Source organism: Hemitrygon akajei, chromosome 8 (assembly GCF_048418815.1).
Source record: "Hemitrygon akajei chromosome 8, sHemAka1.3, whole genome shotgun sequence".
NCBI lineage: Eukaryota > Metazoa > Chordata > Chondrichthyes > Myliobatiformes > Dasyatidae > Hemitrygon > Hemitrygon akajei.
Window position 1 is genome coordinate 114176832 of NC_133131.1, and position 13303 is coordinate 114190134.

The 13303-nt window shown below is 39.7% G+C and overlaps 1 protein-coding gene across 3 annotated transcripts in view; it reads right to left on the reverse strand.

The window, feature by feature from the left end:
- The window catches only part of ankrd28b (ankyrin repeat domain 28b), a 200761-nt gene that overhangs the window by 37820 nt on the left and 149638 nt on the right, over positions 1–13303 (reverse strand). For all 3 annotated transcript variants that reach the window (XM_073054413.1, XM_073054412.1, XM_073054411.1), the window contains one exon: positions 12195–12335. In XM_073054413.1, coding sequence (XP_072910514.1) covers positions 12195–12335 — 141 coding nt within the window. The remainder of the gene's footprint in view (positions 1–12194; positions 12336–13303) is intronic.

Genomic DNA, 13303 nt, shown 5'->3' on the forward strand with positions numbered 1-13303 from the left:
AACGAAATATTCAGTTACATCAAAAATCCCAATGGTGACAGTAAAAATCTTATATGCAAATACATTTTCTCTTCCAATACTTGAACATTTTCAATTGCTTATTCAGACATAGTTAAGAGGCATGGGACATTACAATGGATTTGAACATCTCTTTCCTCTTTAAAAGATCAGTTTAAATTCTAAAAATTTATAAAGCTGCACCAATATGGGGATTTAATGACTCTCTGTGGTCAGAAGGGCAGCCTGCTGACAAAAAAGGAAGTAACAAGGAGATTTGAGTTGCAGCAGAACTTGCTGCTAAACACATATAATAATTACTAGGAAGTACTAGTCACTGACAAGTAATAAAAGTAATTTTCTTCTCTAGTATTAAAATCTTGTTTTCTTGGAAAATGATGATGCACAATAATTTTTTTTTTACAAATACTGCCAAGAATCTTTGGAAGAACTTCCTTTACTAAGCCACAATAAATGTTCAAAGTACCACCTCTCACCCTCATTCCCATCAAAGAATGCAATCAACACACACAAAATGCTGGAGGAACTCAGTAGGCCAGGCAACATCTTTGGAAAAGAGTACAGTTGACATTTCATGCTGAGACCCTTCAGCAGAACTGTGGGCCTGAAGATAAAGAAGTCCCCTGGTCCGGATGGTACGCATCCCAGGGTACTGAAAGAAATAGCAGAAGTTATAGTAAAGGCTTTGGTGATGATTTACCAAAGTTCTCTGAACTTTGTGCAGATCCCAGCAGATTGGAAGACAGCGAATGTCACGTCACTGTTCAAAAAAGGATGTAGGCAAAAGACAGGTAACAATGGGCCAGTTAGTTTAACATCTGTAGTTGGGAAAATGCTTGAAGCTATCATTAAGGAAGAAATAGTGAGTATCAGGCAGACATAGCATGGATCCAGCAAAGACACGCCCTGTTTGACAAACTTACTGGAGTTCTTTGAGGATTTAACAAGTGCAGTAGATAGAGGGGAACAGATGGACATTATTTTCTTGGATTTCCAGAAGGCGTTTGATAAGGTGCCACATAAAAGACTTATCCATAAGATAAGGATTCACAGAGTTGTGGGTGCTGTATTAGTACGGATAGAGGATAGGTTAACTAATAGAAAGCAGTGAGTGTGATACACGAATGTCACTCTGATTGGCAATCAGTGGTGAGCGGTGTGCCGCAGGGATCAGTGCTAGGTCCGCAATTGTTCACGATATATATTCTGGAAGAGGGGACTTCTCAATTTGCTGATGACACTAAATTGAGTGGAAAAGCAAATTGTGCAGAAGATACAAAGAGTCTGCAGAAAGATATAGATAGGTTAAGTGAGTGGGCAAGGGTCTGGCAGATAGAGTACAATGCTGATAAATGCAAGATCATCCACTTTGGAAGGAAAAAATGAAAGAGCAGATCATTATTTAAATGATAAATAATTGCAGCATGCTGCTGTGCAGAGGGACTTGGGAGTGCTTGTGCATGAATCACAAAAGGTTGATTTGCAGGTGCAGCAGGCTTTCAGGAAGGCAAACAGAATGTTGGCCTTCATTGCTAAAGGGACTGTATTTAAGAGCAGGGAGGTTATGCAGCAACCGTATAGGGTACTGATGAGGCCACACCTGGAGTACTATGTGCAGTTCTGGTCTCCTTATTTGAAGAAGGATATAATGGCTTTGGAGGCAGTGCAGAGGAGGTTCACCAGGTTGATTCCAGAGATTAGGGGGTTAGACTATGAAGAGAGATTGAGTCGCTTGTGACTGTACTCACTGGATTTCAGAAGAATGAGAGGAAATCTTATAGAAGCATATAAAATTATGAAAGGGATAACTAAGATTGAGGCATTAAAGTTGTTTGCATTGGTAAGTGAGACTAGAAGTAGGGGACATGGCCTCAAGATTCAGGGGAGTAGATTTAGGACAGAGATGAGGAGGGACTGCTTTTCCCAGGAGTGGTGAATCTGTGGAATTCTCTGCCCAATGAAGTAGTGGAGGGTACCTCAGTAAATATATTTAAGACAAGGTTGGATCAATTTTTGGATAGTTGGGAATTAAGGGTTATGGGGAAAAGGCAGGTATGTGGAGATGAGTCTATGCCCAGAGCAGCCATGATCTTATTGAATGGCAGAGCAGGTTCAACAGGCCAGATGGCCTACTCCTGCTCCTATTTCTTATATTCTTAAAACACGAGTTAAAAAAAGAGTCACTGCGCATGTTCTTCAGACAGGAGAAAGAGAAATAATTGAGTTAAGTAGCCAATGAGAAGAAACTGTCAATTTTGCTGAGTGCATCGGATTAAAAGGCACACAGTTTGAATAGGAGTCTGACTGCTCCAAGTAAACCAACAGAAATGAGCTTTGCTGATATCGACAAAGTAATGCAGGAACATTTAGAACCAAAACAACTGTTGATTGCACCATGTTTTAGGTTTCATAAATGGAATCAAAAGGTGGGGTAGGGGGGCTTCCTATTCAACATACATGGCTGATCGAAGAGATTGAGCATTGCCAGTTTGGTAAATTAACTTAATGATTCACTTGGAGATTTTTAGTTTGTGGGATATTACAAGAAAGCATTCAAAAACTACTCTTAACTGAAGCACATGTTACATTTAAAAAGGCAGTTGAAATGGCTATATCAATGGAAACAGCACACAGAGACACAATTGAGTTGCAGTCAGGAATGAAAGTGAGAGTGAACAGAACTGCAATGTCTAAACAGAAATCAGCCTGGCCAAACAACTTGTGTCACCGTTGTGGTAGGGGCTCACATTCAGCAGACCAATGCAGATTTAAAGGCAAAACTTGCATAAAATGCAACAAAGAAGGACACATACTAAGAGCATGTAAGGTAGACAAAAATAAATGGATGGCACAAAGTGAAAAAATTAAATGTCAAGTTGTAGTTTCAAAAAGAGCACTAATCTGCAAACCGTTGATGAAAAATCTGATAATGATGAGAGACATCGACTGGCTAGCCTTGAGATTTACAATGTGAACACTAACAATAAACAAGCAATACACCACAAATGAACAACAAATTAATTACAATGGAATTGGACACTGGTTCAGCTGTTTCAGTCAATCCACAAAATCAGTTTGAATGGCATTTCAAAGATACTGAATTCAAGCTGGCAGATATCCAACTAAGAACTTATACTAGAGAAAAGACAACTCCTGTGGGAATGGCATTCATGATAGTGCAATACAAAAACCACTAAACCCCATTGAGCTTGTATGTTAAAAAAAAGAGGAGGGTGAGCATTGTGGGGGAATGTGGGGGAACTACAATTTCATTGGAGATCCATTCACCAGTTACATATGGCATCCGCTGCAAGAGAGTTAACTGAAACCAAATTGTGAAAGGGACTGGTTGATGCCACAACTGTCTTCATGATGTACACCATGAACCATCACCCAGAGAGCAACAGATGTTGGTGCTAACTTCTATACATCTGTTTGTAAAGTATATTGGACTAAAGAGGGAGCATGCTGCTGAGAGGAATCATGAAAGTGATGAAAGCAGAGGTCTGACAACATATCTAGAGAGCTTCTGATATGTTCATCAGGCAGTTACTTGTGAAATGTGGCTTGGAAGAGAGTTCGAGGAGCTTCAGAAAAGTTGCAAGCACTCAGCTGTGTGAGTATAAAGAACCAGAATCTACTCTGCATGTGTTAAGGCTATTGCATGAACTTCAAGTAGAAGCAAAAAGCTGTTTGTAAAAGTAGATGTGAAGGCCAAAGCCCAGCTGGATGAATGGAAGGCCAAAGGTAGGAGTCAATGAAGATATGAAAATAGACGATTCATCAGACGACTTTATGGATGAGAAAACCAAGAGGAGATATCAGATCATAAAGGGAGCAATAGAAGGATAAATAAGAGAACAATCCAGTGAACTAAATGCAACCTCCCAAGATCAAGATGCACATCCTAGTCGTTACATAAAGGAAAACAAAGAGGATCAAAGTAGATCCAGAGAGAAAAGCCAAGAAAAGGAGAAGAAGGTTCAGAGCTGTTAGAACCACTTCCTGCAGCTTCAGAGTCAAATCCCACAACTACCACAGAGAAGGCCCCAGAACCTGAGATTGTTTTCACAAGTCTCACCTGCCAAGCAGAGTGACTCCCCTTCTCAAGAAAGATATTATCCCACAAGAATAAGAAATCCTTCACAACGATTAAATCTTTAAGCTTAAATGGGACAATTAAAAAATTTACTATGCTGTGGCTATCCGTACAGTAGTTGTATGATATAGTATATTGTGCATGTAGTTGAGATGCATTCTACATCGAGTTGGAGTTAATAGCTAAGCAGGGAGGAGTGTTGTGCATTTAATATTATAGTGGTATTTGAGTAATATTGTAAATACACTGTTTGATTGTTTCTTTGTTGTTTAAATAATTCATTATGGCTTTATGTATAAAACACATGAATTGCATACATCATGACACTACCATGCAATACTTGTGTGCCTCTCCTTAAGTAAAAATGAAGAACACAACTTATTTCCCAGCTCTCTTGTTTTCCTTTCAATTAGTTCTTAAGTTTGTGAGTTACAAAAAACAGCACCGGGCCAGGCAAGAAAATGTTAGCTATTTCCAAACTGAAGTGCTGTAATCTCATCTACACACATACAATTGACTAAACTGGTAGAGGGAGTTCCATTTCCCTTGACAGCATTACGAAGAACCAAGCATCATAGTCTCAAATTATGGCCACTCAGGACAAAGGTGAGGAGAAAATTACATCACCCAGAGACTTGGAATTTTTAGAATTCTCTACTCAAGAAAGCAACGGAGGCAAGGTCACTAAATGTAATTAAGGTAGAGATCAATAGATTTTTAAATACAAAGGGATCAATGAATGGGAATTTGTGTGGAAAATGCAGGAGGTTAAAGATTAGCAATGATTTTAAGGAAATGCAGAGTAAGCTTGACGAGTTCTATGGCTTACATCTTTTTTTTATTCTTATAACCAAATAACATGATAAACTGAAACTGATTTAAAATATTAAAAACAAAATCACTTTCAACAGAAGCAAAATGTAAATAATCAATTCACTATTGTCATAATGTAGATACAATTAGTACATATAATTTTGAAAAATTCTTCAATTAAGAAGCATGCCTGCATACATAAATGAAAATCAAAGAAGCAGACAAGAAAATCTTTACAATGAGAGCGAGGAAGTTCAAAAACAGGAAAGGTTATGTGAGCATAATAAAATTATATTATCTACATCTTTCCTCCATCTACTCAAAAATTATGCTTAGAAAGTAAATATATAAAGTAGTATAACCTAGTCAACTAGTAAATCACAGAAAACCAAACTTCAATATTATTAAATAAATTCAAGCCTAGTACAGAAATGACTTGATTTAAATTCCTTCTTTTATTCCTGGAAAGTCTGCATAATAGGTGGAAAGTAATGGAATTAATTGTTTATTCTCTGGCTACAGTGCTGATCAGGGTGAACAGTAGCACTCTTTGTATCAGAATTACTAACTTTCATAGGCATGATGTCAAAGATAGCTATTGTGCCATTTTTTGATTGTAGGTATTGAAGTTATGAAATGCGTATTCCCCAAAATATAAATGCGAGAGAATTTTTGCTTTACTCAGCATATGATGAGCTGGGGTGCGGACAAATACAATATTTTAAACTCCATATTAAGAATATGGGTAGAAAGTAAATGTGTTGTTTACAAATGTATGTAAACATTGAAAGATTATATTGTTTTGAAACAGTGTATAAACTTCCTGGCAAACTAATACAAACCTGTGAGGCTAATGATTTCTGCTACTGATTTAACACCTCAATGCATTAAGAAACATTTGATTTAGTCAGCATTAATATGGAAAAGCACAAATAGCCCTATATTCCAACAAATATAAATAAACCTATTAGACTTTAGCTACATTTGTCAGATTGAACATTAATATGCACGTGACAGCTAGCATTCTGTATTTGATTTATTAACGAACAATTAACGAGAATAATTTGTGTCCTTTCAGTCCATGATATAATAGTAAAAGTACCCCAATGTACCAAGGCAGAAAATGAAATGTTACTGTATTTACTCACAGTTGATAAGGCAGGCTTTTTATTTAAGTACTAAATCATATTACAAACATAAAACATCAGAAAGCTTAAAATTATAAGGGAATCACTGCCTTGCCTGCATCCATTAAGAAAAACTGAAAATAATCAGAATCAGGTTTAATATCACTGGTAGACAGTAAACAAGTAATGCAAAAAGCTGAAAAAGTATGAGGTAGTGTTCATGGGTTCAATGTCCATTCAGATACCTGATGGCAGAAAGGAAGATGCTGTTCCTGAATCATTGAGTGTGTGCCTTCAGGCTCCTGTACGATCTTCCTGATGGTAGTAATGAGAAGAGGGCATTTCCTAGGTGAGGGGGTCCTTAATGATGGAGACCACCTTTTTGAGGCATTGCTTCTTGAAGATGTCGTGGATGCTGAAGAGGCTAGTGTTTATGATGTAGCTGACCAAGTTCACAACACAATTTACAACAGCTTATTTCGATCTTATGCAGTGACCAACCAACCCAAACCAGACAGCAATGCAGCCAGTTAGAGTGCTCTCCACGGTACACATGTAAAAATTTGCAAATATCTTTGGTGACATACCAAATCTCTTCAAACTCCCAATGAAATATAGCTACCGTCATGCCTTCTTCATAACTGCGTCGATATGCTGGGCCCAGGATAGACCCTCAGAGATGTTGACAGTCAGAAACACTAAACTGCTCACCATTACACTTCTGATTTCTCTGAGGACTGATATATGTTTCCTCATGTTACCCTTTCTGAAGTCCACAATCAATTCTTTGGCTTTACTGATGTTGAGTGCAAGGTTGTTGCTGCAACACCTCTCAACTAGCTGATATAACTCACTCCCATACACTTCTCATCATCATCTGTAATTCTGCCAACAGTTGTGCCACAATGGGTGTAGAAAGAGTAGAGCAATGAGGAAAGTACACATCTTTGAGGTGCACCAATACTGATTATCGGCATGGTGGAGATGTTATTTCCAAATCTGTACAGACTGTGGTGTGAGGAAACAAGGATCCTGTTACTGACTGAGTTAGAGACCCAGGGTTTGGAGGCTTTTTTGTTGTAAGACCATAAAACCGTAAGATATAGGAGCAGCTTTGGGTTATTTGGCCTATTGAGTCTGCTCCGCCATTTCAGCATGGCTGTTCCAATTGTCTTTTCAGCCCCAATCTCCTGTCTTCTCTTCATATCCTTACCAATCAAGAATCTATCAACCTCTGCATTAAATGTACATAAAGACTTGGCCTCCAAAGCTGCCTGTGGTAAAGAATTCCAGATTCACCACTCTCTGGATGAAGAAATTCCTCCTCATCTCCATTTGAAAAGGACACCCATTTATTCTGAGGCTGTGTCCTCTGGTCTAAGACTCTCCTACCATTGGAAACATCCTCTCCACATCCACTCCATCAAGCCCAGAGCCATCAAACGCCTTTCATATAACAAGCCATTTATTCCTGGAATCATTTTTGTGAACCACTTTTGCACCCTCACCAGTTTCAGCACATGCTTACTAAGATAAGGGGCCTAAATACTCCAAGTAAGGCCTCACCAGTGCTTTATTTCAAGTCAAGTCAAGTCACTTTTTATTGTCATTTTGATCATAACTGCTGGTACAGTACATAGTAAAAATGAGACAAAGTTTTTTCAGGACCATAGTGTTACATGGTGTTATAAAGTCTAAACATTACATCCTTTCACCCCCAAGTCCCTTTGTGCCTGAGTTTATTGTATTTTTTCTCCATTTGCAAAATAGTCAACCTTTTCAATTCTTCTACCAAAGTACATGACCATATACTTCCCGACACTGTATTCCACCTTCTACTTCTTAGTCTATGCTCTTAAACTGTATGTCCTTCTGTAGCCTTTCTACTTCCTCAAAACTACCTGCCCTCCACTTACCTTCATATCGTCTGCAAACCTCGCAACAAAACCATCAATTCCATCATCCAAATAATTGACATGTAATATAAAAAGAATCTGTTACAACACAGACCCATGTGGAACACCACTGGTCACTGGCTGGCAACCAACCAGAAAAGGCTCCCTTTATTCCCACTCTTTGCCTCTTGCCAGTCAGTCACTGCTTTATCCATGCTAGAATCTTCCCTGTAATACCATGGGCTCATAGCTTGTTAAGCAGCCTCACGTGTGGCATCTTGTTCAAAGGCCTTCTGAAAATCCAAATACACACCATCAACTGATTTTCTTTTGTCTATCCTGCTTGTTATTTATCAGACCGATAACAATGATTGTGTTAAATGTTGAGCTGTGGTCAATAACACCAGCCTGACATAAGTTTTACTATTGTCCAGATGATCCAAGGCTGCATGAAGAGCCAAAGAGATCGCATCCACTGTAGACCTAGTGTGGGAACAGGCAAATTGCAGTAGGTCTGACGTCAGCCTCCGAGACAGAGATCTCAGGGTCACCGGGTGCTGCAGGGATCTTCATAGCTGGAGTTTTATTTTCCCTTTGAAAGCATACATAAAAGATACTGATCTCATCTGGGAGTAAAGCATCACTGCCATTCAGTAGGAAGTAATAGCCTGCAAATCCTGCCAGAGTTGATGTGCATCCGATTCTGCCTCTAATCTCGATTGGAATTGTTCCTTTGCTCTTGATATAGTCCTCCGTGTTGTACCTGGCCTACTTGTATAGTCCTGGATTACCAGACTTAAATTCCACAGATCTAGCCTTCAGCAGAGTATGAGTTTCCTGGTTCATCCATGTCTTTTGATTTGTACAGTGTATTTTTGTAGGCACACACTAAACCACACAGCTTTTAATGAAGTCAGAGATAACTGTGGCATACTCATTCGGATTCTAAGATGAATACCTGAATACAGTCCAGTCCACTGACACAAAGCAGTCCTGTAAGTAGCTCCTGCACCTCCTTTGTTCATACTACAGGTGCTGTGGTCTTCAGTCTTTGCTTATACTCAAGGAGTAGAGGTACAGCCAAGTGATCAGACTTTCCAAAGCGTGAGCATGGGATGGCATGTTGAGTGTTCTTGATAGTAGTGTAACAGTGGTTCCATGTGTTGGCTCCTCTGTTTCCACAAGTGATATGTTGATAATAATCATTTAGACCTTTCCAAGCTGGTTTGGATAAAATACCTCAGGGTGCGCTGTTTCATCTCTGTCGATTACGTCGCTTAGTTCATCTAGAGCCTAAGATAGAACGTAAATCGCTACCAAAATGATGGCTGAAAACTCCCATGGCAGACAAAATCGACAACATTTCGTCGTGAGACGTTCCAGGTCGGATGAGCAGGACTGGGACAGAACAGCAATTTTAGTACACCACATGGAGTTAATCCTGAAGAATACTCCACCTCCTCATAATCAGGTTTATGTCACCAGCATGTGATGTGAAATTTGTTAACTTAGCAGCAGCAGTTCAATGCAATACATAATCCAGCAGAGGAAACATAAATAAATAAACAAGTAAATCAATTACGTATAATGAATAGATTAAAAAAACGTGCAAAAACAGAAATACTGTATATTTTTTTTAAAAAGTGAGGTAGTGTCCAAAGCTTCAATGTCCATTTAGGAATCGAATGGCGGAGGGGAAGAAGCTGTTTCTGAATCGCTGAGTGTGTGCTTTCAGGCTTCTGTACCTCTTACCTGATGGTAACAGTGAAAAAAGGGCATGCCCTGGGTGCTGGAGGTCCTTAATAATGGACGCTGCCTTTCTGAGAAAACCACTCTCTGAAGATGTCCTGGGCACTTTGTAGGCTAGTGCCCAAGACAGAGCCAACTAGATCTACATCCTTCTGCAGCTTCTTTCGGTCCTGTGCAGTAGCCCCTCCATACCAGACAGTGATGCAGCCTGTCAGCATGCTCTCCACAGCACAACTGTATAAGTTTTTGAGAATATTTGTTGACATGCCAAATCTCTTCAAACTCCCAATGAAGCATAGCCGCTGTCTTGCCTTCTTTATAAATACATCAATAAGTTGGGACCAGGTTAGATCCTTAGACCAGGTGACACCCAGGAACTTGAAGCTGCTCACTCTCTCCACTTCTGATCCCTCTAAGAGGATTGGTATGTGACCCTTCGTCTTGCCTTTCTTGAAGTCCACAAAGAGCTCCTTTGTCTTACTTACGTTGAGTGCCAGATTGTTGCTGTCTTTGAAAGATTCAGCAGTACTATCTTGGCGATGAATTGTGAAGCCAGCGAGCTGTATCATTGCATCTGGAATGGCCGGGGATATCCAAGTTTTCGTAAAACAAAAAACACAGCAATCCCTAGCATCTCTCTGGTACAACAATCCTGCTCTGAGATTTTCAGTTTTATTTATCAGAGAATGTACGTATGTTTGCCAGTGGAATAGTCAGTCGTGGAAGTCAGAACCCTATCCTCCTTAAAAGATCTTTTAATCCAGCATGGCATCCACTCTCCTGATATCTTAAAGGAGAACCACACTTGCAACTAGAGGTTGCTGACTGAAATTCCTTGACTTTGAGCAGTGATAATTTTTTTTATACACCTTAAAACAATGTTACTTACTATATTGTCCATGGCTATAGCTGGTGGATTTCAGCTGTAGCAGTCTAAAACGGAAAAATCTGACGATTTCCATCAGAGCTGCTTGCATTATATTTCGCATTATAAAGTTACAAGGTGATAATTAAATACAAGTGTACAAGCAATATTTTAGCCAGGTTCAAAGATGTTAACAAATTCAGTAAAAATACATTTTCCATGCATTTGTATGGCAGCAGATGGCATTATCAGCACTTGGAAACTATGTATGGAATCCAGGGAGAGTGGGTTAACTGGATACGTAATTGGCTTGACAGTAGGATGCAGAGGGTGAAGGAGGAAAGCTGTTTATCAGGCTGGAGGTGTATAGCTAGTATTTTGCCTCAGTGGGCAGTGTTAGACCCATTGTTGTTTGTCATCAATATCAATGATGTGGATAAAAAATTACAAGCACTAAGTAAGTCTGTAGATACCACTAAAATAGGTGAGATAGTGGACAATGAAGGAGGTTGGTTACAGGGTAATCTCAATCAAATCTGTAAGTGGAATGAGGAAGGGCAAATGGAGATACTGTAAGTACGAGGTGTTGTATGTTGGGAAGACAAATTATTGTAGGACTTTCATAGTGAATTGCAGACTGCTGTAGAGCGTTGTAGACCAGAGAGGGACCTTGGAATTCAAACCTATGGTTCTCTTAAAGTGTAGTTACACAGGGTACAGAAGAAGGCTTTTGATATGCTGATCTTCAGGGCATTGGAAGGTCACGATGGGGTTGTACGAGACACTGATGAGGTCACCCTTGAGTATTATGTTCAGCTTTTGTAACCCTACAATGAGAAAGATGTTATAAAAATGGAAAGAGTGCAGAGAAGATTTACAAGGTGGCGACTCAAGTGACTGGGTTATAGGGGGAGATTGGACAAGCTAGGACTGACATTCCTTGGAGCATTATATAAAATCATGAGGGACATAGATAGGGTGAATGCACTCAGTCTTCGTTCCATGATTAGTGAACTAGTGGGCATAGGTTTATGACAAAAGGTGAAAGTTTTAATGGGAACTTGAGAGGAAACTTCCATTACACAGAGGGTGGAATAAGTTTCCAGTAACAGTGGTTGAGAAAAGTACAATAAAAAGTTGGTTAAAAGACAGTTGGAGAAGTACATGTATAGGAATAGTTTGGAACACTTATGGGCCAAATACTGGTAAATGGCATGATCTTGGAAGGGCATCTTGATTGACATGGACCAGTTGGGTAGAATGGCTGTTTTGCTGCAATGTGACTCTACGAAAAAGGTAAGTGAAAAAGAGGAAGTGGGTGGATTCTTCACAAAGTTAGCAATGAAATGAAGGAAGGATGGTTCCAAAGAGGAAAATACCCCCATGAAGTAACCAACCTTTATAACACTGTAGAAAAGGAAATGAAAATCACAACTGAGCACATTCTTGCTATCACTGTACTTGAAACTGCCTGAACGACATGCTGCAAAATGCTATAATTCTTTAGACTGCAGCATTTTTTTTAGAATGCTTTTCTTTAGATACCACGGCATTTAAATTAAGATCAATCTATAACAAGCCACACCATTAATCTACCAAACTTTCCCAAATGATTCAAAATGACTTACTTTCCATCTGTGTCTGATGCTGCTGCATAGTGAAGTGGTGTACAACCTCTTTCATCAAGATCATTTACACTGGCTCCAGATCCCACAAGAGCAAACAAGCATTGATAGTTGCAGTTGGCAGCAGCATAATGCAGTGGTGCCCTGAAAAATATAAGGCGAGCTGAATAAACATCCTCCAAGGAATATCATGCTCTTTGGTCTCGATCGTTCTCAAAACACTCCATGAATGAAGTCTCTCTAACTGCCTGGTCCTCTCAAGTGAGTAGTTCCTGTAGGATTACATTGTACAGATTCTGCTAGCCATCTAGCCTCAGTATTGCATACTAGCATCATCAGAGTATGGTAGCTGATGTAAATTCCATCATCACTTAATTACATGTTAGCACCTTCACTGGTAAGTGTAATAGCAATCAAGAACATTCATTTTTGCCAAGCTTCAACTGAGGATTTGTGATCTAGTGGCATGCCAGGCCATACATTTCTTAACAGAAGGATGGTTATCCTTCACAATTGCAAATTGTGAACAGAGATATATACAATTTCCTAGCTCTAAATTTTTATGAACACACACAAAATGATGGAGGAACTCGGCAGGACAGGCAGAATCTATGGAAACTAATAAATAGTCGACGCTTTGGGCCGAGACCCTTCTTCAGGACTGGAAAGGGGAAGACGCAAGGCAAGAAAAAGGTAGGGGGAGGGAGGCAGCGTAGCTCGAAGGTGATGGGCGAAGTCAAGCGGGTGGGAAAGCTGAAGAGGAAAAATCTGATAGGAGAGGAGACTGGATCATTGGAGTAAGAATAGGAGGGGGGAATCCAGGGGGAGGTGATAGGCAGGTGAGAAGAGGTAAGAGGCCAGAGTGGGTAATAGAAGGGGGGTCGGGGGAGGGATTTTTTATATAACCATAAGGAGAAATCAATATTCATGCCATCAGGTTGGAGGCTACCCAGACAGACCATAAGGTATTGCTCCTCCATCCCGAGGGACTAACACATGAGGACAGAAATGGGAATTGGAATTAAAATATTTGGCCTTTGGGAAGTTCCTCCTTTGGCAGAATACGTGCAGCCAGTCAATGAAGCAGTTCCCAAATTTACAAGTGTCATCAA